The sequence below is a fragment of the Gossypium arboreum genome, chromosome 5, assembly GCF_025698485.1.
Source record: "Gossypium arboreum isolate Shixiya-1 chromosome 5, ASM2569848v2, whole genome shotgun sequence".
Taxonomy (NCBI): domain Eukaryota; kingdom Viridiplantae; phylum Streptophyta; class Magnoliopsida; order Malvales; family Malvaceae; genus Gossypium; species Gossypium arboreum.
This window is the reverse complement of record NC_069074.1, coordinates 16,409,524-16,431,065: the sequence shown is the minus strand read 5'-3', so window position 1 is coordinate 16,431,065 and position 21,542 is coordinate 16,409,524. Positions and strand designations below refer to the sequence as shown.

At 36.0% G+C, this 21,542-nt stretch overlaps 5 protein-coding genes across 14 annotated transcripts; 1 reads left to right on the top strand and 4 right to left on the bottom strand.

Moving 5' to 3' along the window:
- Positions 1-1,407: 1,407 nt before the first annotated feature.
- Positions 1,408-4,100, top strand: LOC108485683 (cytokinin riboside 5'-monophosphate phosphoribohydrolase LOG3-like). Its single transcript, XM_017789537.2, has 7 exons — positions 1,408-2,049; positions 2,556-2,653; positions 2,752-2,782; positions 3,025-3,124; positions 3,252-3,322; positions 3,454-3,597; positions 3,694-4,100. The coding sequence occupies exons 1-7, from the start codon at positions 1,876-1,878 to the stop codon at positions 3,787-3,789; spliced, it is 714 nt and encodes a 237-aa protein (XP_017645026.1). The 5' UTR covers positions 1,408-1,875; the 3' UTR covers positions 3,790-4,100.
- Positions 4,101-6,403: 2,303 nt separating this feature from the next.
- Positions 6,404-10,101, bottom strand: LOC108486454 (endoglucanase 10-like). The gene is made up of 6 exons (XM_017790514.2): positions 9,358-10,101; positions 8,872-9,155; positions 7,974-8,411; positions 7,633-7,774; positions 7,158-7,324; positions 6,404-7,030 (listed from the first exon to the last, which is right to left on the bottom strand). Exons 1-6 carry the CDS (start codon positions 9,572-9,574, stop codon positions 6,698-6,700), a joined length of 1,581 nt encoding a protein of 526 aa, XP_017646003.1. The 5' UTR covers positions 9,575-10,101; the 3' UTR covers positions 6,404-6,697.
- A 1,212-nt stretch (positions 10,102-11,313) lies between these two features.
- LOC108483945 (putative HVA22-like protein g) lies at positions 11,314-14,696 on the bottom strand. 5 transcript variants are annotated; one of them, XM_017787504.2, is made up of 7 exons: positions 14,127-14,696; positions 12,964-13,007; positions 12,774-12,872; positions 12,627-12,683; positions 12,471-12,534; positions 12,167-12,376; positions 11,314-11,863 (listed from the first exon to the last, which is right to left on the bottom strand). In XM_017787504.2, exons 2-7 carry the CDS (start codon positions 12,993-12,995, stop codon positions 11,456-11,458), a joined length of 870 nt encoding a protein of 289 aa, XP_017642993.1. In that variant the 5' UTR covers positions 12,996-13,007; positions 14,127-14,696; the 3' UTR covers positions 11,314-11,455. The 5 variants fall into 5 exon arrangements, with proteins under 5 accessions (XP_017642993.1, XP_017642992.1, XP_017642991.1 ...); XM_017787503.2 differs by having other exon boundaries at positions 11,314-11,872; positions 14,250-14,696; XM_017787502.2 differs by having other exon boundaries at positions 11,314-11,872; positions 14,412-14,696.
- Positions 14,697-15,400: 704 nt separating this feature from the next.
- LOC108486753 (L10-interacting MYB domain-containing protein-like) lies at positions 15,401-17,879 on the bottom strand. Of its 6 annotated transcripts, none has more exons than XM_053027683.1 (4): positions 17,689-17,879; positions 17,302-17,417; positions 16,573-16,979; positions 15,401-16,489 (listed from the first exon to the last, which is right to left on the bottom strand). In XM_053027683.1, the coding sequence occupies exons 3-4, from the start codon at positions 16,897-16,899 to the stop codon at positions 15,905-15,907; spliced, it is 912 nt and encodes a 303-aa protein (XP_052883643.1). In that variant the 5' UTR covers positions 16,900-16,979; positions 17,302-17,417; positions 17,689-17,879; the 3' UTR covers positions 15,401-15,904. The 6 variants fall into 6 exon arrangements, with proteins under 6 accessions (XP_052883643.1, XP_052883642.1, XP_017646455.1 ...); XM_053027682.1 differs by having other exon boundaries at positions 16,573-16,954; XM_017790966.2 differs by having other exon boundaries at positions 16,573-16,913; positions 17,689-17,878.
- Positions 17,880-18,372: 493 nt separating this feature from the next.
- On the bottom strand, positions 18,373-21,542 carry LOC108484502 (uncharacterized). Its single transcript, XM_017788310.2, has 13 exons — positions 21,243-21,542; positions 21,037-21,164; positions 20,825-20,945; positions 20,655-20,736; positions 20,436-20,506; positions 20,288-20,329; positions 20,071-20,195; positions 19,789-19,882; positions 19,505-19,607; positions 19,247-19,425; positions 19,053-19,158; positions 18,779-18,865; positions 18,373-18,700 (listed from the first exon to the last, which is right to left on the bottom strand). The coding sequence occupies exons 1-13, from the start codon at positions 21,365-21,367 to the stop codon at positions 18,602-18,604; spliced, it is 1,362 nt and encodes a 453-aa protein (XP_017643799.1). The 5' UTR covers positions 21,368-21,542; the 3' UTR covers positions 18,373-18,601.

Sequence of the window (21,542 nt, the reverse complement as noted above, 5' to 3'; positions counted from 1 at the left end):
GTTGTGGTTGTGCATTAATTAGTAGTATTATCATTAATAGCACTATATTAATCAAGTGTTGTATATTATATTCATTTACACAAGTCAAGTGCTTATATAATAATCTATTCAAATTGGAATGAAGTATATTCAATATTTAAAAAAAAAATAAAAATTAGAAGATGAAAACCCAGTTGAAGTGAAAGGGAAGGCCCAGTCTATGTCCAATCTAAGACAGCGAGCATAGGTGCATTGGTTAAGACCACCATCAATACAGCTGTTTCTCACATAAACATATATATATAGAGATACTAATATCATCTAAACTTAATTACCAATGTCCCGACCATCCAACTCCATCAATGGGTCATATGTACGAGATGACGAGAGAGTATATAATAAACTAGTGATCTCTCATTTTATGATTTTCTTCTTTTTGGTTATGAGGAGTACATATAGATATAGTTTATGTGCATGTATGTATATATAATTTAAGAAGGTTCCTAAGTAGCTTTCCTGTATGATCATATAATTCCCAAAGTGGGACAGACTAGAATACATGGTATCACGTGCCGATCCCTCTCCACTTGTTCTTATAATAATGATATTATTTGTTCCCTAAAACCAAATCTATTGTCATCATCCCCAATCAATTTGTAATTTCTTTCATTACAATTAATGCCTTTCATTGTACTACCGATCTCTCTTAGTTGCATGCAGCCTGTTTTCATTGTCAAACACACAATTTTTTGTCTCTAAAATCATTGAATTATTGTAACTCATTAACATGGGGGATGTAGATGTGTGGTATATAATCTTAATCTTTGTAGGACATTTTACTATAAGAGGACAAACCTTACAGCAGATATATAAAGATATCTATCTCTACCTCAAAAATTATTGGTCCAACCCAATACGGTGCAGCCACCACTGTTTTCCAAGGGTTAACTTCCAAATTGGCTCCAACCCCACAACTACGTACGAATGAGACCAAATGCTAAAGTTGACACTGTTTTATCTAAGATAATGTTTGATTACCTACTTGTTTAATCCTAGATCCTCGCCCAAAATATTTTGATTTCCTTTTTTCGGCTTTTAAAGTAAGTGGTCTAGCTATGATTTGCTAACTTCATTTTGTCTTTCATTTAATTCCTCTATAAAAGTGTTGTCACATCAATTTTTTTTTTTTTAAAAAAGAGAATAATTCCAATTAAAACTAATCTATTTAAAATAGCGTCATCCAATCATGCTAATAAAAAGTTTGACACATAAATTTCACCTCAAATTCTTAGATGGGTTTTATTTTTTCCAGCATGTTATTGATTTTTTTTATCCATTACTAATGGAAATAGATGAAGATAAGAAACAGTGAATTGACACAAAAAAAATTCCCATTTAAACCCCCCTTTTTTGGTACTTAAAAGAAAGGTGTGGGGAGGGGTAAACGGATGAAGGAAGGGGCATTGTAAAGTGATGGGGAATGGAGGATGGAGTCGCAAATTGAGGCGTAGTTGAATCCACGAGACAAGGGATTAAAATGATAGCTCAACCTCAACCATCAGCTACAGTAATGAAATTTGCTCTGGTGGAATATATCACGAGATGAGAAGTTGGAGAGACGTGTTGTGTTGGATGGTGGGGGCATTTTTTTTTTGGGGGGCGAATTTGATTTGATATAAAAAAGAGGTTCAATGACACCAATTCTCATTCCCCTCACCCTAAACTTTTGGGCTTTGATTTTTCGACTGAGTACTCAGTCTCCTCTCTCTTTCTCTCTCACACACACACATACACAACAAATACCATTCCTTTTGGCTATCTTTTCTCACACCTTCAACAACAATAACAAAGTATCTAATTGAAGCAAAATCATAGTGGTTTGAAGGCTTTCCTATCATGGAAAATCAACAACTCCACCTCCATCATCATCACCTTGAGTACCAGCAACAACAACAACGTCAACCCAATTCCATGAAGTCAAGATTCAGACGTGTCTGTGTCTTTTGTGGTAGCAGTCCAGGCAAGAATCCTAGCTACCAGCATGCTGCTATTCAGCTTGGCCAACAACTGGTACAATAACACACTATAACCTCCTTACCTTACCTTATCCTTTTCATAAACAAACAGGGACACCAAAAGCCTTGTTCCTTTTCATTTGTCTTTTAATCATCATCATCTCTTCCTAGGTTCGAGCAGTATGTCTGAATCAAATTGGCATTCAAGCAATTTATTCCAATTATTTTAAGTCTAGTCTGCCTAATGAATAATATCATATTCAGACAATGACCAATACTTGCTTCAAAAGCTTTTTTTGTAAAGGACGTATCAATTCAAGAGTTTTACCAGTTTGAGCAAAGAAAATATTATATTGATAACCCGAAGTTCAAAGCTATCCTTTGTTTGCTCTGTTTTGGTTTGATTAAAACTTGGCGCTTGAATTGAATAAATTCAAAGTCTAAAACTTGAAAAGGCTGAAACGAATAAAATAGTGTGTGATGTAATATGGAAATGGAGTAATTTCAGGAATTAAGTTTAAATTAGATACGTAAAGTTTAATAATAAAATAAAACCTGCAGGTTGAAAGGAACATTGACTTGGTTTATGGAGGAGGAAGCATTGGCTTGATGGGGTTGGTCTCTCAAGCTGTCTTTGATGGTGGTCGCCACGTGTTGGGGTAATCCACACCTCTCTCTCTCTTTCATTATATCTGGTCTTGTCCTCCCCAAGTAACCTTCTCTAACTTTCTAACCCTTTGCTTCCATTTCCTTGTAGGGTAATTCCCAAGACTCTCATGCCAAGAGAGGTAAATAATAATAATAAACATAATTTCAGATTCATGTGAAAACTGCCATTTAATGAAACTTAGATAACTTTGTCCTCCAAAAAGTTTTGTATTCAACACCCGTATGAGGATAATTTAAGATTCAAACAACTCCACATTCTACCTCACTGAACTTGGGCCCCATTTGTTTATTAGCAGATAAATAATAAAAAAATTGAACTATTTAATCTTAAAAACTGAAATGTGGGGTTAAAAAATTTCAGATCACAGGCGAGACAGTAGGAGAAGTAAGAGCTGTGTCAGGAATGCACCAACGTAAAGCTGAAATGGCTCGCCAAGCTGACGCCTTTATTGCCTTGCCAGGTTCGTTTTTCTTTACTGCTGTAATTAACTATTATTTTAACTTACAATATCCTAGGTAACTGTAGGAAATAACTGTCAACCAACTTTTCTTTACTAATAATTGAGATGATGAAATTTCAACACACAGGTGGTTATGGAACCTTGGAAGAACTCCTGGAAGTGATCACTTGGGCTCAGCTAGGAATCCATGACAAACCTGTAATCTACTCTCTTTTTCTCCAACTTTTTCAATTTTTGGGTTTGAACACAATTATTAGAGAGGCTCACATGCAAAAAACGTGGATATATTCTAATAAGCCCAAATTGTAATTTTTGGGTGAAAATTACAGGTGGGACTGTTGAATGTTGATGGGTATTACAACTCGCTTTTATCATTCATAGACAATGCGGTGGATGAAGGTTTCATAGCCCCAGCTGCCCGTGACATAATTGTCTCTGCCCAAACTGCCCAAGAACTCATGTGCAAGCTCGAGGTATACTTACTTTTTCATCTCTCCACCTGCAACAGTGTTGATCAACAGTCTCAGCCCTCCATTAACCCTCTTTCTTTTTCTTCTGACGTACACCAGGAGCATGAACCTAAACATTCAGGGGTGGCCTACAAGCTCAGCTGGGAAATGGAGCAACAATTGGGTTTCACTTCTAAATCTGACATCGCTCGTTGACCCCACCACCACCATTCACACATGATCAACAATTTTACGACCGTAGATTCTTATTACAACAACAACAACCACCTTGTAGATGGAAGCACCACATAAAACCGCACAGTTTTCTTTTATTCAGCTGTGGATCATGCTGTGAATTTCCTTTTTTTTGTATTGTTGGTTTGATTTAATTAGAATATTCTGACCACGACAAACAGTGTGAGTGACTTTATTACCTTCCCAAGTCGGTGATTGCTAATTGTGAATATTTTATTATGGCTTTACTTTGTTGAAGTGATGGGTTGTTACAAATTGCTTTCAAACAAAAAGAGATTGATAGGGATAGGGGTAGGGATGTTGGACAAGGAAACAGGGCAGAAGCTGCAGATTAATCAACACTGCAATATCTCCTGCATTTGGATATTCTCTCTTCTTTTCCTTTATTATCTTTACTTGTATTGATTCTACTTTTTTGAATCATCAATCCAATTTTAACATCCCATACCACACCATCTAAAACAATCCATTTCCCCAAACTAAATCATTGCCCCTCATCCCATCATCATGAGTTATTCAACGAATCATCACTTTCAATTCTTTACTGATAAATTCTGATCTAGAATTGAGATAACTTTCATATTAACAAACCAAAAACAGTATTTGCTTTAAATCCTATCTTTTAAGAAAGAAGACGACACAGTCTATATTGTTTATAGTGTCACATTAATAATAATAAAACTGCTCTTATTCACTATTAATATATTTATCCTTTAAATAGAATAGGTAAAAAATATATATATTTGGAAGCACGACAGAAAACGATTATCACTCTCTACATCTGAGTGTTAAAAGGGCATATGGATCCAATCTCAAAATGGTACTTTCATCGCGTCCTTAGCAATATTAAATCATCTAAACATAAATTATTTATGCAATTTTTTTCTAAATTTCAATTAGTATTCAACATTCTCCTTTCTCCATTATTTAATAAATTACTTAATGAATTAGATCATTTTTAAAAATAATTATAATAAAATAATTCAAATATTAAATAATATAATTATACTATCAAATTTCATTTTAAAATTTATAACAAATGATTTAAAAAAAACTTCTTAAAATCATTTCATCTTAACAATAATCTTATTTTAATAATTTTAAAATTTGTAAAAGGTAAGTAGTGACTATTTCCTTTGCTCTGAGAATTCTCCCCGGAAATGTAAACGGCGCCTGACCAAAAAGCAAAGGTTAACAATCCTTAAATCCTCTTCCCAGTCTGCTCCCAAATGCAACTCTAAGAATTAAGTCGACAACAACAAATATATGCCAATTATTTTCTGTTATAGTTGATACCAGTCACCAATCACTCTTTTCCTTTATCTTAATTTAGCAATGTGTAGCTCTCACAGCTGTGGATCAAAATTTGTGACAAATGCACACAAAACATCCGATAGAGGTTAACTGATTAAATAGGGTGGCCCGATTCGTATAACATGTGGAAAAAATTTATCTGCTTGAAGCCTTGATTGCCTAGTGAAGCACTTAAACTAGAATTACTGTAATTAATATTTTGTAACCTTAGAGGATCTTGGAAAATCCCTTCAAGAATCTCAATTTCTAGATTATCTTTAATCTCAGCCGCTTACGTATTTAAACTAGAACGTTGGATTATTGGGAACTCAACTATAAATAGAATCATTTTTGTTTAGTTTTTTTTTTATTCGCTTTTTATTTTTTTGTTTTCTTATAGCTTTTCTATTTATTTATTTTTTTATTTGGGAGTTTGCTTTCGCTTTTTTTAATTTTTTAGAAAATTTTCATTCGTAATTCTAATCTTTGAATGGTAGTTAAGTAGAATTAAGTAGATTTAAAGCTAAATTTTTAGCCAAGACAACACAATTTGTAAAACTTAAATTTTAAGCTCGTGATATAGCAAATACTTGGATTCCTATTAACCACATGGTACTTGCATGGAAGCTAGTATCCAAATATTGCGTGCCTGAAATATTAATGATAGATTGGTAAGAGTGGCGTGCAAATAGCCAAGGCGCTAGGCACAATAATTGTTCATCATAGATTGTTTTCAACGAGTAAATAGGGGGGTTTTGACCAAAAAAAAGAAAAGGGGGGTTGAAACTTGAAAGGATAGATCAGAGGGTACATTGGGTGATTTTCGGAAAAGGTACAAGACACCTGTGCTTGACCGTACTGCTAGGACCGGGGACAAACTGCTCTGTTGGCTAAAGGGTGAGTACGAAAGTTGTGGTGGTTGAGACCGATGACAGAGGGAGTGGGACTTTCTCTATCAAATTTTGGGCAACGCGTAGCTTTTGATGGTTGTCGGTAGATAAGACTGAAAGCCCTTAGGACCCCCTGCGGTGGTGACTGATGAATGGCCTTTTCATGTGGGTCATTTCCATACCATACTTGGGCTCCCAATCGCATTTTCCTTTGTTATGCCACTGTCTCACCTCTTTTGCCTTGCAACATTCCGGCTTTGGGTAAACATAAAACATGTCGAAAATCAATTAGTTTTGTAACTTTGAAAAATATGTGAATGCTTATCCCAAGCCCTTGGATCATATATCTATGATGGCCTGAATTAGAGCATAGATGATAACTCTGCTCTGGATTTTGGATTAAGAGTAACAATTTTAGTATCTCATCTTCACTTCTGCTACATTATTGAAACATGGAGGGAATTTAACTCTCACATAATCACCAGTTGGGAAAAAAGAAAAGAAAAGAAAAGATGCGGTCATGCCTCTAAGATACGACAAAATCTTGGTGCAGGCGACCCGCATCTGAGTTCACCCGTGTAGAACAAAATACTTGAAGAACAAGTTTTATAGGGAAACTTGGTATTGATACAGCTGCATATAGGTACAAATGTGTAATCAGTTACAGGCTATGGCTACTTTTACTTTTAGGTGAAGGATTTAACTGCAGATGAGGTAGTGACCAAACTTGAGAGAAGGCCAACAATTAGGGCACTGTTATATGTGGTCGGCTCGGCTTGCATTGAGTTGTTCCGGGAATCGATGTATGTTTCATTAAGGAAAGGCCCACCCACAAGGCCTCCAACAGCCACATTAGGATTCGGTTGAGTTGAATCAAGCCACTTGAAGCCGTCGGTGCAACCAGTAGTCGCATCAGCTGGAATTGAAGCTCCTCTATGATGCACATATTGTGGGTACTTATCCCCATACCCCACAAGAAAGCTCATTTTCAAAGGGTTTTTGCCCAATACATAATCAGCCTGGAAGCAAATATTATTATAGTATGATTATTAAGTGAAATATGAATCAATACTTTTCGAGGAAAATTTCAAATCTTCAGCTGCCTCTTTTATGCAACACATTTGTCCTACAACATAAATGGCGTACCTGTGATTTGGCAAACTTTCTAAGATCCGACGGTTTGAATGAATGGTCACCACAGGTTATTTTTGCAGTCTGTGATGTAAGCATGTAATCACTGTAAAGAGCAGCTAAAAATGCAGAGGCAACAGGGTGCTGCAGAGCATTCCATTCACTGATCCATACAAGACCACCTGCACCAGAAACAAGTTCAGTTCATATGCAGCTTTAGTGATCTGAGAGGCATGTGTAATCCCCTTAAAGAATAGCTGGAGTAAGCAAATAAACATCTGGAAGCAAGATTTTCAGTCCAAATTAGGGTATGAATTTGGCAATCTAGACATACCCTGGTATCCAATCTCAAGCCAATCAATTTGGTAAAACTAGTGTTAATCGTTTTACTTGATAAGGAACTTTCCCTTAACCCATTTCTTTTTGTTGAATCAAAGATCTATATATCACAAGTATGAACCTAATTTACTTAGCTTTAAAGAAGAATTACCATCTGTTCTGCTGGATGTGGCTGAGGGAGACTTTGGCAAAAGACCACACATAACACCTTCAGCAGAGCTCCTATAGTTTCCAAGGCCAGAATTCCCAGAGACTCCTTTGGCACCAAACAAGCTTAACCTGGAAAGCAAGACCTGCATTGATGTAGCACCAAACAAGTTAATTCTAACTACTTTCTCAAAAGGCTAGCAAAATGTGCACAACTTTCAAGAACTTGGGGTTTCTTATATTATCACAATGCTTGAAGCATGTCTATGTCTATAAAATGAAGGTAAAAGAAAAAACAAGAGAGGCTAGCATCTTTCTTCAAATTTTGCTAAAAGGGAATCTTACCTGGGTTCCTGCATTTTTATTATCCCAGCTAAACCAGGTTGGACTTCCCCATGAAGCAAACAGTTTCCCATTTTCGCCAGTCGCATAGTCAAGGTACGATCGATCGCCTGTTGCATGATAGAGCCAGCTTGCTGCCCATAAAAGCTCATCTCCATACCCTGTTGAATTGTAATATGTAGCAACTTCTGGGATGTTCTCACTATAAGAAGCTGGATATTTGTCTGCGAAATTAAAAAGTTGCTTGGCATGCTTAAGAAGTGTGCTTGAGTATGCCGAGTTAGATGTCTTAAACACCAGAGATGCTGAAGCCATAGCAGCAGCAGTCTCAGCTGCAACCTCTGTCCCTGGAACAGTTATGTTCACCTGTGTGAGAGGCCTCTTCTCTTTCATGTTTTCAGGCCTTTCCCAACATTTATGATCTAAGTCGGGGTCACCCACCTGCCATAATGTTGGAAGAGAAAAAAAGGTTAGATGTAAGTATAGTTCATCAGCTTTTTTATTAAAGGATTGTGCAATTAGATTCCAAATCAAGTACGGTTTGCAATACAACCATGGAAATGGCATGAGGTTTCTCACTCGGTGAAATGAGACTATGAACAAAAGCATGCTCATTATAACATACAATCCAGTCATATTTTCAATGCAATCCATCACAACAACATGAGAAACAACAAGCTATAAGGTAGAGAGACTAAGAAGCAGATGCTAAAATAAAAATCCCAGATACTCCTGATCTAAAACCTTTGGTTCAAGCCCTAAGCGATTTGGATACTTCATAATATAAATTTCTAAGGCAAAACCAACAAACTTAAAACGCAGTGGTGCGTGCAATGACTCATGTACAAATGACATACCCATAATCCAAAAGAGTCGGTTGCAGTTAAAGACAGAAAATAACCTGAATATAGAGAACGTTGTCTTTAGGATGAGCATTTATAAGGAAATCAGTAATCCACTTGAGAGATTGTTGAGCAGGTTCGAGTTGATTCACTGCCGCCATCTGATCTCCATACTCGAGGATAGCCCATGATAACACAGTAGCAGTAAAGGCCATTGGAAAACCAAATTTCATGTGATCTCCAGCATCATACATCCCCTTGGAAAGATCCAAGTTCGCTTCATTTCCATCCTTAAGTCCCGAATCTCCTCTCCATGATATCTTATTATTCACTAACTTACCAGCTGCAACAACAACAACCACCCCATCTCAGATATAATTATATACCAAATTAAAGCAGTAGCAAATTGCTAATACTATAATTAAATTAACTAACTAAATATTATTGCTATTTTAAATCAGGGTCCATAGGTTAACGGGTATCCTTAAAAAGAAGCAAATTTCAACCCAAGAGAGTAGAAAACACAGTAAAGTGAAAGAAGGTACATTTTTGAATGTCAAAGAATTGCATTGCGATTTTGAGAGCATCGGCATACTTCTTATCAATAGCGCCTGGAGGACCTGGAACGGGAGATGGCTTATTATCATTGGCGTGATCCATTTTCTGCTTCACTGCATAAACAATGGCTCCCACAACCAGAGCCAATATTACTATCGCCAGTAACCACCCCAAACACCCTCCCGACTTTGATTCTTTCCCCATTCTATTTGTGTCACTTGAAAACCCCCACACCAAAACACACACAGAGACTCCGAACCTTAGATCTATAGATCAAAACAAGCGCATTGAACGATGGATGTGTTAAAAGAGAAATGCAGGGTTCAAAATGCTAGCGGCTGGATCTGGTTCCAAAGCAGCAAAAGAAGTGTTCTCATCGGACAGTCGTAAAAAAGAAAAATTAATTGGTAACTGCTTGCAAGGACAGAGGTCACCGACACTAGGAATATATTTTCAAGCGAGATACCAATATGAGTAAAGATAATTATTTTTACTTTTATTGCCCGCTACCAGCTGTTTACTTTATGTGTGGATTACGAATATGCCCCCTTTAGTTTGGTTGGAGATAGATCTCATTGCCTCCAAGCCATGTGTGGTGAAATGGCTTAATTCCACAACAGACAACTGGCTTACAAGAATTGACGGTTGATCTTCGTTTTGTTGCAGCTCTGATTGTTATTTGGTGGGTAAGTATCTAGTGGGTTAAGCGGCTCCTTTCACTAGTGTTTCCGCCATGCATTGGTCTTATTCATTATATTATAGATGAAGTGTCCATGTCATGTCTGGGCCTCTGGGATAGACATCTCATGGGCCGAAGATCCTTTCCCCTCTCTATTGTCTTTGTCTTTATGTCTTTTTTCACGACGACTTCAAATTTTAATTTTTATTAAAATCCATTTGCCATTTGGAAGTCAGCAGCTTTTCATCCCTTCTATAATTACTGATTAATATCTATAAGTTTGCAAGGTATTAAATTTCCAATTGCTTACGATTTTGCTGTTATTGGGGACAGAAATCATGGAAATGTTCTTCTTTGGACAAAACATCTTCTTTTAACTAATACCAAATGGAACCTAATTTAACTCAGGAAAGGGAACCTTATATACTTATTGTTGGGTTTTCATGAAGTCATATATTGACACTTTAGTCTTAAAAGATACATTGTATAGGCTTTCTTATACTAAGTTTACGTAGTCCAACCCATTAAAAAACTCTTCTTCCTTTCTAGTTGGAACCTATTCGGCCCATTTCTTTTCATGTTTCCGCTATGGGCTTAAGAAGGGCTGCTTCACAGCTTAAGGTACAAAATAATAATATTCACATTTTGATTTGCTTTTTCTTGGCATCAATCTTGCTGTTTTTTTTTTTTATTATTTATCTTTCGTTCTTTTTCATAACGTAAACGTTTGTGATGCGGTTTTCTTTTCAGGATGAAGCGGAAGAGAAAAACTGAAAACGAATCAAAGCTACTTATTGTCATAAATTTAACAAAAATAAAACACCATTTTATTTCAGTAGCAATTAAATAATCTTTAATTCAGGATCTCTTTTCATCGCCACTGTCACGTGCTTAATGCTTTCACCTAACACATGCAACCTAATTCAATTTTGTGCGGGAATAAAGTCCATCTTAATCAGCTTTGGTGTAAATTTGTTTAAATTAATCTACTGACTCAAAGCTACATAAAAGACAAAGCTGCGTGGTTTAAAGGAGACCGATGCAGCAGGCAGAGTATTCTTGCCAAAGGGATTTTTCCATCCCTAATCCTAAAACCTTTTTAGTTCTCTTTCACCAACTCCCAAACAACTAAGCACAAAAAAATTCAAACAAATGGGTACCACAAAAGGCATCAAACAACGGTACTTGTAGACTCTGGAGAATGGAGATGGGAGGAGAGATTTAACTTTTAAATCAATTGGCCCCAATACCCCATGATATGCAGTTGTTTGAAAAATAATAATAAAGCAACGAATGAAATAGAAACTAGAAGACCGAGAAATTTACATCAATGTCAACAACGATACGCCTACCAATTCAAGTGCTAGTTCAGTAAACTAAAAAGAAAAGGAATTAATACCATCATTTTAACGGGTTCCTGAACGGCTTTTCCTCAATCTACCACGTGTGACTCGAATGCTTTCTTCCATGAGAGTCTCTTTTGCGGGAGGGTTTGTGCCTTCATTCCGTGGAGAAGGCAGCACTGGTTCAATTTGCATTGCTTCTGCTTCGGTATCTGCAGGCTGACTGGTACTTTCAGATGCAGGATCTGGTTTTTGGCTATTTGAGGATGCTGATGGGGTAGCTGATTTAGCCACCTGTGAAGGCACCTTTGAAGGTCCCACCTCTTCAGCTACTTCCTTTGGGTGTTGACTTGAAAATGTGCTTGATGTCCGGGAAGGCGGTTCTTCAGCCTCAGGATGTGCTGCTTGTGCTTTACTAGATGATTTGCGGTTTGGAACACCAGAGGGTTGGTGAGCCCTATCTCCTTGTGCCTGAGAATTCTGAAGTTATGGAGAAAAGAAAAACTTCAAAATGATAGGGTCGTGCATGGCAACAGAAATCAGAACAAAAAAAAAAAAAGATTAATCAATTGCTAAAGACATTCAATTAATAAAAAACATTACATCTGTACAGAGTTCTGGATGCATTATAGTGAGAGGCCATTTCTAACTCCAGGGCAACCATTTTCACATAGCATCCAATTTCTGGTTTCATCAAATCAAGTTTGTAGCAAAAAGAACTCATATGTAGGTGAAGGCAGCACAAACTACAATTGGTTATAATCTGGTAATTACCTTAGCATGGTGAGGTCTTGGGGTTGACTGTGAAGCAACATATTGCAGTATCTCAAAAATTCTTGTCTGGCCGTAGCTAGCAACTCTTTGCCAGTAAAGAACTGCCATATCACCAGCTCTAGTCCTTAGTTCCAACAAGTTACGGTCAATTTCATTTTCATGCTTTGCAACATATGGTCTAAAGAAGGAGTCATACACATAAGAAGTTCCCTGACAAAAGTGAAAACACGGGCAATTAAAGCAAACATCAACATGTAGATGGACAAGTAAATGTTCCTTGTTTCTTTAAAACTGATACACCTACCCTTGTTTTAGGGTACCACAAGTATATAAAGAAAGCCAACTTAGCTTCACTGTACATTGGAACCCTAAAAAAGAGAACACAGAAGAGAGCAAAGTGAGAAACAGAAAAACACACAAAAAATTCCTCGTGCTAATTCTCTGTTTTATGATTCCATACCATGAAACAAAAGCATCACCAATTCTCTCACTAACCGTCAAAACAGCCACCAATATCCTGAAACCAGAAAAGAAAAGGGTGGAAATAAAAGAAATTACATAAAATTAGCAAAATCTGAAATGATATGAATAACAAATGAATAACTACCAGTATTGGCACCAAAAGCGCAGTTCCTCAACGTCAGGCTTATTCATTTCAACAGTTTTATAACACTCATATGCCGGAAAAGCATAGGCAAAAACCATCCTGCCAAATCAAAACTGAAAGATTAATTTCAAGTAAAGTAATAAATTAAAACTAAAATGAAAAACAGAAACAGTTGTAAGGTAAAACATACACGAGTCCTCTGGTAAGAAAGGATCCAATCATTTTGTCTATTCCCTGGTGAAAGATAATACTCCCAGGGTTAAAGGCCAGTAACAAAATCAAGATTATCAATCCCAGAAAACAAGAACAGTCAATACATATGCTAATTAAAGCAAAAGATCAGCCACAGACACAATATTTATATTTAGCCCTGTCTTTCAGCCTCTATACATAGCCAGATTCCTCAAAAGATTAACAATCCACTTCCTCACTGTCCATGGCACATTAGGAAAGTGATAATTTCTAATGGAAAATGTAACTTTGAGTTCGAAAGTAAAGAAAATTAGTAATAGTTTGTAGCATCTCCAAATCTCTTCAAAAGAAAACCTAGAAAGAGATTGTTACCTAAGTTTCTCCTCCTCTTTATTTATTTCCTTGATGAAATACAAAAGAAGAGGAATTCCATCAGTTCTCTCAATCCAAATATGTTATAATCCTAGTCAAACAAGGCCTAATCAGGTTGGAACTTAAAATTTTCTTGGCCCCATGAATCGACCGAGTAAAAGGTATACCAAAGGGTCTAAAATTTTGTCCTACTTTTCACGACTTAATGGCAGAGATCCCCTTAAGAGCTTATGGAATGACTCAGTTGAGCTAGAATTTTCAGAAACCGGAACTGAAAACAACATAAAACCTGCTTAGATGTCAATTTATCATCTTTTTTTTCCCTTACTAACCAAACAAAGGAGTACGAGTAACGTAACGTTACAAGTTCAGAAACCAGAATGATTTAGCTAATCAAACCCCAAACCTTCCTTATTACGCAAGTCATAACAAGCAACATACTAAGAATTAAAAACACTAATTGGATCCCAAAAGTATAGGACACCGTACGGAACTATTTCAAGTATTCAAAATTGAAGCAACATAATCGCACCGAGAAGCAGTGAAAACGAAGAAATCATCGAGAGAAACGAAAACACCGTTGAGTTCAAAAAATAAATAAATAACAAAATTGAAGAAAATCATATACAGGAAATACAGGAAAAAGTTAAAAAAATGTTCAAGAACCAAAAAAGATCCTAAGATAATATCGTTATCAACATTCAACAATGTAATGTCAGATAAATCTCGACTGCGATGTGCGGAACCAATCACTGAAAAAGAAGGTGGAAACGGCAGAGCGATTGGTACCTTTGAAAGATTATTTTCAATAAGATGAAGCAAACAAGAACGCAACACTATTAAACTCAGAAATGATAGTTAAAACCAGAGTTCCAAAGCGATGCACTTGAGGAGGAAATATTAAAAGAGTACTTTCGGAGATCGCCGGGAAACAGGAAAGTCGGCGCCGCCAAAATACGACGGCTAACCGTTATGAAGTCGGCGGTAGCGGTGAGAGAAAGAGTGAAAAAGACTTTTGAGGAAAAATAATAAAAAATATTGAAGAGAGAGTCAGAGAGAGAGAGACAGCATTACAGTCTTTTCATTCTTATCGTTAGTTTTCGAATCCCCATTACGTCCGGCTTTGTTTTTAAACTTTGTTGCCTATTATACCCTTTAGAGAAAAGCAAAACTCTTCCTAATTTCCAAGGGTGGAATATACTAACATTTTGAAGAGGATAAGGATTAATAAGGAAAATAAAATCAAATAGAAAGAAGAAGAATCAGTAGCCGACTAAACTAATGGTTTAAAGTAAGTGATCATTATGGATAACGATCAAAGGTTTATTACTAACACTAATTATGTTTATGCTTCTGAGACACTTTACCCTACAAATAGCTAATCAGAAACAGATGATGGAGGTTGTTGGCTTTGGAAGTGGGTGAGGCTTCGAAGAATTTTGGGTTGCCAAATTAGCAAGCCCCATTACCAGCCTCCAACTGGGCCTCCAAAGTCAAAAGGATTTCCGAAAATTAAAATTATATTTGTTTTGGGCAAATTTTATAGAAAGTTCCTATACTATATGTTTTTAGTAGTTTTATTTTTTATTATAATTTAATCATTTCTTTTTCTTGTTCATTAATTTCATCATTTAATTAAATCTGATTCTTATTTTTCTAAATATACAATGACATGACATATAAACATCAACTTTTTTTTTATAATTAGAAAAATATTATACTTTTCATGCAAAAAAATTATCTGACCAAAGTGTGTATGTCATATCATTCAAATTATTTGATGCCAAAAGAGACTAGAACTAATTCAATTTTACTACATAAACTAAATCTACCAAGGGACCTTTTATAGAATTTGACATTTGTTTTTATTTGTATTTTGCGTTCAGTCCCCAAAATACTTTTCAAGGGATTTAGCCCTTTAACTTTTCATATTTAGAAATGCAAGTCCTAATTGTGAACATAGTTGAAACTTTTCTGCTAAATTTAAGTTTGTTACAACAATTTTTTTGGTATATGGTTACTTAAGTAATTTTTCACAAAAAAAAAAAGATCACAGACACGAATTTAACAGAAGAATTTGAGGGCGTTAGCAATTAGACCTAAATTTTGAAATATAAAAAATAAGAGATTAAATTCCAAATATACAAAGAGTTGCGGGACTTAGAGGATTCTTTAACCTTTTCTAATGACGTTTCCTCTGTTTTTAGTTGCTTTCATATAAAGAAGAGAAGCCACCCTTCAGCTGATTCTCGAGTCTGACGAGCTCTCTCCCTTGGGAGAAGGGGCAACCAGATCCAAACTGGTTGAGGAAGATGAACTGTGGTCACCATTAACCAAATGAATGCACATACGTGCAGTTGTAACCCCATGCAAAAGGACGATTCCACTATCTGCAAACTTACATAAATATACACGTGCCTGTGAACATCGGTAACCCTACAGCTAGAACATCTCATCTATCAATCTGTACTATGTAACTAATGTTTGACCAAACTAGCTCCCTAAGATTAAACAATTGCAGTCAAGATCCTAGCACTTACAAAGCAGCCAAAGGTTCACCCTTTAACTCAGACACAGGTCATTGCAGGTTTCTCACACTTCTCTTGCAACCATGTCAGCCTAATCTTGCCACCTTCTAAAGAGATAAAGGTTTTCCTTAGGGTGGGGTCTTCGAAGAGGTCAAGAGATGCAAAATAGAGCCACTCTTCAATGTCTTCTATCTCATCCAATGCTTTAATGCAATTAGTTATGCTAAATTTCTCATCACTTCGTTTTGTGGCAATTGTACTCCTTGACCTCCAAGCCGCAACCATATCTAACAAGGCTCCAGCCATAGTCTCAGAGGTTTCTTCATCCTTTCTGCTCTGATCCAAACAAGATTGTGCCTCAGATGGTCGTCTTCTTTTTCTCTCTGCAATACTCTTAGTCAACTTTTCAGACAATGAACCGCTTTGGGTTAACCTTGAGGTGGGTAGATTATCATCTGGGCATGAAGTTAAGACACTGGTATCATTTCCAACAGCCTTTTCTAGTCCCTCAAAGTGACTTGATTGGGCATACTTCCCATCAGCAGATGAATCAGTAAATATTGTACATAGTTGCTCATAAATGGGGCAGTCCTTGATTTTGATTGGCTCAGGCCTAGGCTGTGCCTGTAAAGTATAAACACAATGTCTCAGGAACATACAGTAAAAGTGTCAGAAACAAACATTCATTACATTGAGAGGAAATTTACCCCAATGTCTTCCCACAGGTCAAACCCAATGCAACAAGAGTCCTCCATGGATGCAAAGTCATTTTGATCATAAGCTGACTTGAGGTTATAGAAACGTATTCTCAGAACATCCAGGTGCTTTCTCAACTGATTGTTATTGAAGTTAAGATCTGTTTGCTCGTTGAATTCATCACGTATGATATTCCACGTTTTCTTGTCAAAAACATTGTTTGGCCTGTTTCCCAATTGAATTTGCTTCACTACCAAGTCTGCAAATATCCTATCAAGGGACGCAGTCCACCTTGTTCTTGAGCGCTCCTGTTTCGGCTGACTGGCTTCATGATCCATCTACAACTACCTCACTGATAATGCCATAAAGTTTCAATTCATTGCCGGTGCTTGGCTGGTTGCCAGAAACAATCTCCATACTTACCGATTCACATTGATGAACAAAATGGTGGTTCGCTAGTCATTGAGAAATTTTAAGCAAAAAATAATGCTACCTAATATTTATGTACCCTTTTAGAAAGAAATATGTTAATATTCTAGTAAATGTTAAACAATTTTTTGTTTTTTTTGGGGGATCATATTGTAATAGCGAGCCTAAAAGCACTACAATTTATCATGTATATATAATTGTAAGTCCCCTCAAAAGCCAAAATAAAAAAATTGAGAAAATGATAAATAAAATGCATCTGATTTTCAGCTAATGTCACCCGATAAATAGGAATCAAATAAGCAGTTTAATACCTATTGGAACAAGCATAATCTTCAGTTACTGCCAGTCTGCCACCGTTCTTTTACAGCTTACAGTCAAGTTAATCAACATCACGACCTTCTAACAACTTTGGATGATGTTTCTAACACTAAAATCACGAAGAATACCAATGGGGAAAAAAGGAATAGAAAGATATTGAAAATGATGGACAAACTGTGATTAACTTAGATTATAGAACAACCATTTGTAAAACTATATATCAAGTCAAACCCGTACAGATTTTACTCACCAATACTTGTTCACTAGTATGTCGTTAGTTTTGAGATCAGTTACAAACCCAAAACCCAAATTGATTTATCAATAACTTCAATCATGAAATTGAAAAGAAAAGCGATGCACAAGAAGCTCTGTAATATTACCTGACAAACTCAATTCAATGGATCTGGCCGTTACCGGTTCATCGCAAAACCTAAAATGAAGAATGAGAAGAAGAAAACCCAGAAGACTTCCTTTATTTTTCTGAAAGAAAGACGATTTAGTAATATTTCTTTTTGTTTGCTTATTGGGCTCTTCCAAGTTCCAAAGGGCTTCGTTTCTCTGACTCATTTCAACAAATATTTCAAGCCCATTACAACTCTAATTATGATTTTCTTGGGATGAACTACAAATTTAGTAGTATATGCTTGTGTAATTTCAAGATTTCCTCACCCAACTTTAAAAATTGCTACATTAGTAATATCAATTTATGTTAACATATGCGAATTCAAGAACCGTGCGAACATTAATAGAGAGTAGATATCAAAGGTCTTGCATAAAACTCTTTCAATGATTGCTGATTAGATACGATTAGATAAACATATTCGATTGCCGCTACTGTTATTTCTTAATTTATTAATTTATAATAGGAGTTAAAAAGAGCGTAAACATAAATAACCAATTTTATAATTTACCTTTTCTTTTGATATTTTAAATAAGAACTGTAATACTAGAAGATTAAATCAAATTGTCAACACAACAATCTTACTTCAAGTATGAAATTAAACGATGCATGAGCTTAGTATGATGTTTGAGCTGCTTCAGATTAAATTAAATAATAAAAAAAGTTTACTGAAATTGAGCAGTTAATAAAATTCCATTTGGAATAAATAGTTTACATTTAACATTTACCACAATAGCATAAATAAAGGTTTGTTATAAATCGAAACCTAAGTAGCAACACCAAAGAAAACCATATAAAATAATGATCCAAGTTATACACATGATAAATTTGGTTTTAGGCGACCATTTTGGGTTACTAATACACAATAATTTTCCTTTATTAAAATTTAGGAACTAGGATTGACTTGTATTAGAATATGCCCGAGTACCACTTAGGATGTAGCCGCCTGATCCACTCATCTGCATGCAGGGATGGGTTCTTGATGGAAGTACCTGCATGATAATCATGTTATTCTCATAAATAAAGCATTACATATTCTACAAGTTTATAAAGAGGAATAAGAAGAAGACCTGATATTCCCGTAACCAAGGTTCTGAAAGTTGTAACCCAATTGCCATTTTCTCAAGTTGTAGATTGTGCATGCATTTTGCAAGAGGCTGCATTTAAACGTATAGTTTGATCGAGTTAGTTTTCTAGGGGAATGATTGGTTCCACATTTTTAACAACAGAAATACAAAAGATCGTTCAAAACTACCAACTCAACTATTAGTTTTATAGAAAAAATAGACGTCTAAACTTGGTTCCTTCCAAAATTTAGAGCAGTAACAAGGGATGAAACTGAACCTGCAGATACTGGTGATAGATTGCAAAAGGAGCTGAGTATGTTAGAAGGGGCAGCAAATCCTTAACTAAGATCCAGGCATCCTGCTCCGGTGCAGCTATAATTAGGCTACACAAACACTTTGGATTTTAGGATTATGGATATATATATATTATTCTAATATTAATACAGCAATTGTTGAACTTCTGTAGATTACCTGGTGAAACCATTTTCTTTCCATGATTGAATGGCTTCTTTTGGTGCTTTTTCTCCAGCTTTTGGGGCTTTGCAAGTTTTGCCTGTGGTAGAAAGTTCATTCTCAGGAACAAGATCCAAAATACCATTCTTGGATGAAAGATGAACCTCTTCGGTGCTAACTGATAAGGATGTTTTCTCCTATAAATAAAGCATCACAATACATTCAGGGTGATTCAGAAAAAAAGAATAAACTTAATCGCAAGGGAGCATGACTAACATCAGATTGACTCTCCATAGTACAGACATCTTCACGTTGGCTGACTTGCTCACTGGTTTCATTTTGGACTGCACAAAGGTCATTGACTGAACACCGCAAAACTCTGAAACAAATAAGAAGAGAGAGTAAATATTGCATGGCATGATTCAAGAACATAACTCTGTATTTATACCTGAGCTCCATGTAATCCTCCTTGAAAATGAGATTACAGTGCCCAGCTTTTACTTGAGTTTATAATATGATATTTCTTGTAAAGTTAGGAAACTCAAAAAATAGCAGCATACCTCTTGCAAATTTCATTATTGAAGTTGAACATCCTTATTATCTCCATAGGATACGGTGTCCCCCCAAGATAAGTATTGCACACACTACCTGAACCTGTTCGCCAAAAGGTATTGTGAGACAATGGTTCCAACATTACTCTTCCATAGATACTTGAGAACATTTAAAATATTTAAAATACCACTATATTTTGTTAGAAATGTTACACTGGCCGTATTAATTATAGGTCTTGTTGATTCAGTTACAATATCAAATAACTCTTAAAAACAAAACATGTATCATACCTCCTAAACGCTCTGCCACAGCACCAGTAACAAGTCCACCAACCATATCCAGGACAAGGACATCCGAGTTTGCAGTAACATTAGCCATTGATAGCAACAAAGATAAAGTATCCACTCGCAAAAATCTGAATCATAGGAAAGGAGATTACAAATTATTTCTAGTCATGTCTGCAGAAAAAAATGATCAAAAACACAGTTAACACAATATGATGATTACCCAATTCGAGCTGGATATTTCTTAAAGTATGCCTCACATATACTGATACAACAGTAGTAGCAAAACAAAAGTCAGCAAGCATTGAGATAAAAACCATTTAAAAACCACATCCCGAAAAAGCAGCTCGGATATAGAATCATTGACATACCTTCTAGAAAATGGTCGTCTAAGAAGCACTCTGGGCGCATATTTCTTTTGCTTCTTAAGCCTATATTTTTCCTACAGATACAAACACAAAAACACTTATGTTACCTTTTCATTCTTTTTCTCCTCTTGCTCTTTCATTTGTCTACCCAAACCAGCTTATTATATTCGAGATTGTGAACCATAAATAAATGTCAGACTCTTAAGTGTGAAATTAACTAACTTGTGAGAACTGTGTTTTCTTATCGAAAGTTGCACTGTTAGCAATGAGGGCCTCAACAATTTCATTCCCCGTTGCCCCCTGTCTGCATCATAAGAGAAAAAAGCAACCAATGAAAAATAGTGTTCACAAAAAAGGCTATAAATAACCACAAAAAACACAAAGTCTAGCACCTCCGCATTGCATCTATATCATCGCCGGTGAGGCTTTGAGCTTGATTATTATCAATTATTGCTCGGTTGTCACGGGATTCTTCTTGTAATTGACAACCTCCTTCATCTTGAACATTATTCTCTGCAAAAATACACCAAAAGAGTATCATCTAGAATGAACTTGAAATCAATTAAGCTACAAAAAATAAGCTTTCAAGGAAAAAAAATTAAACCTTCGGTGGGTGGAATAAAGCGGGAAAGGTAAGGCTTTTCCTTTCCGCTTTCAACTTGAAACAGAGACCCAAAGGGACATCCAATCAATGGCTGCAAAGAGAATGTCTTATTCCCAATTTTCAAGGTCCTGAAACAGTTTTAAACGGCATAAAAAATAAATTTTGATAACCAGTAAAGCGAACTGTTAGGAGAAATAGGAGCTTACGAGCCGGCAGAGAGACGAGCGAAAACAAGACGATCGCCGTCGTTAATGTCGAGCAATACGCTGCAACCTTCCCAGGTTACTCTAGGATTTACAGTTGGACCCGATTCAGGTTTATTTTCGGACATGTTAGATCCTTTATTGAACAAAATATTTGGTCTTATTCCGCAGAGTGTTAAAAAAATTGCACTTTACGAACAAGAATCTGAAACAACATCAGTTCACTTAAAAGCATAAAATCTTAACGTCTAGGGTTTAAGATTAAAAAGTTTAAACCGCCACAACAGAGCAACGAGGAATGTT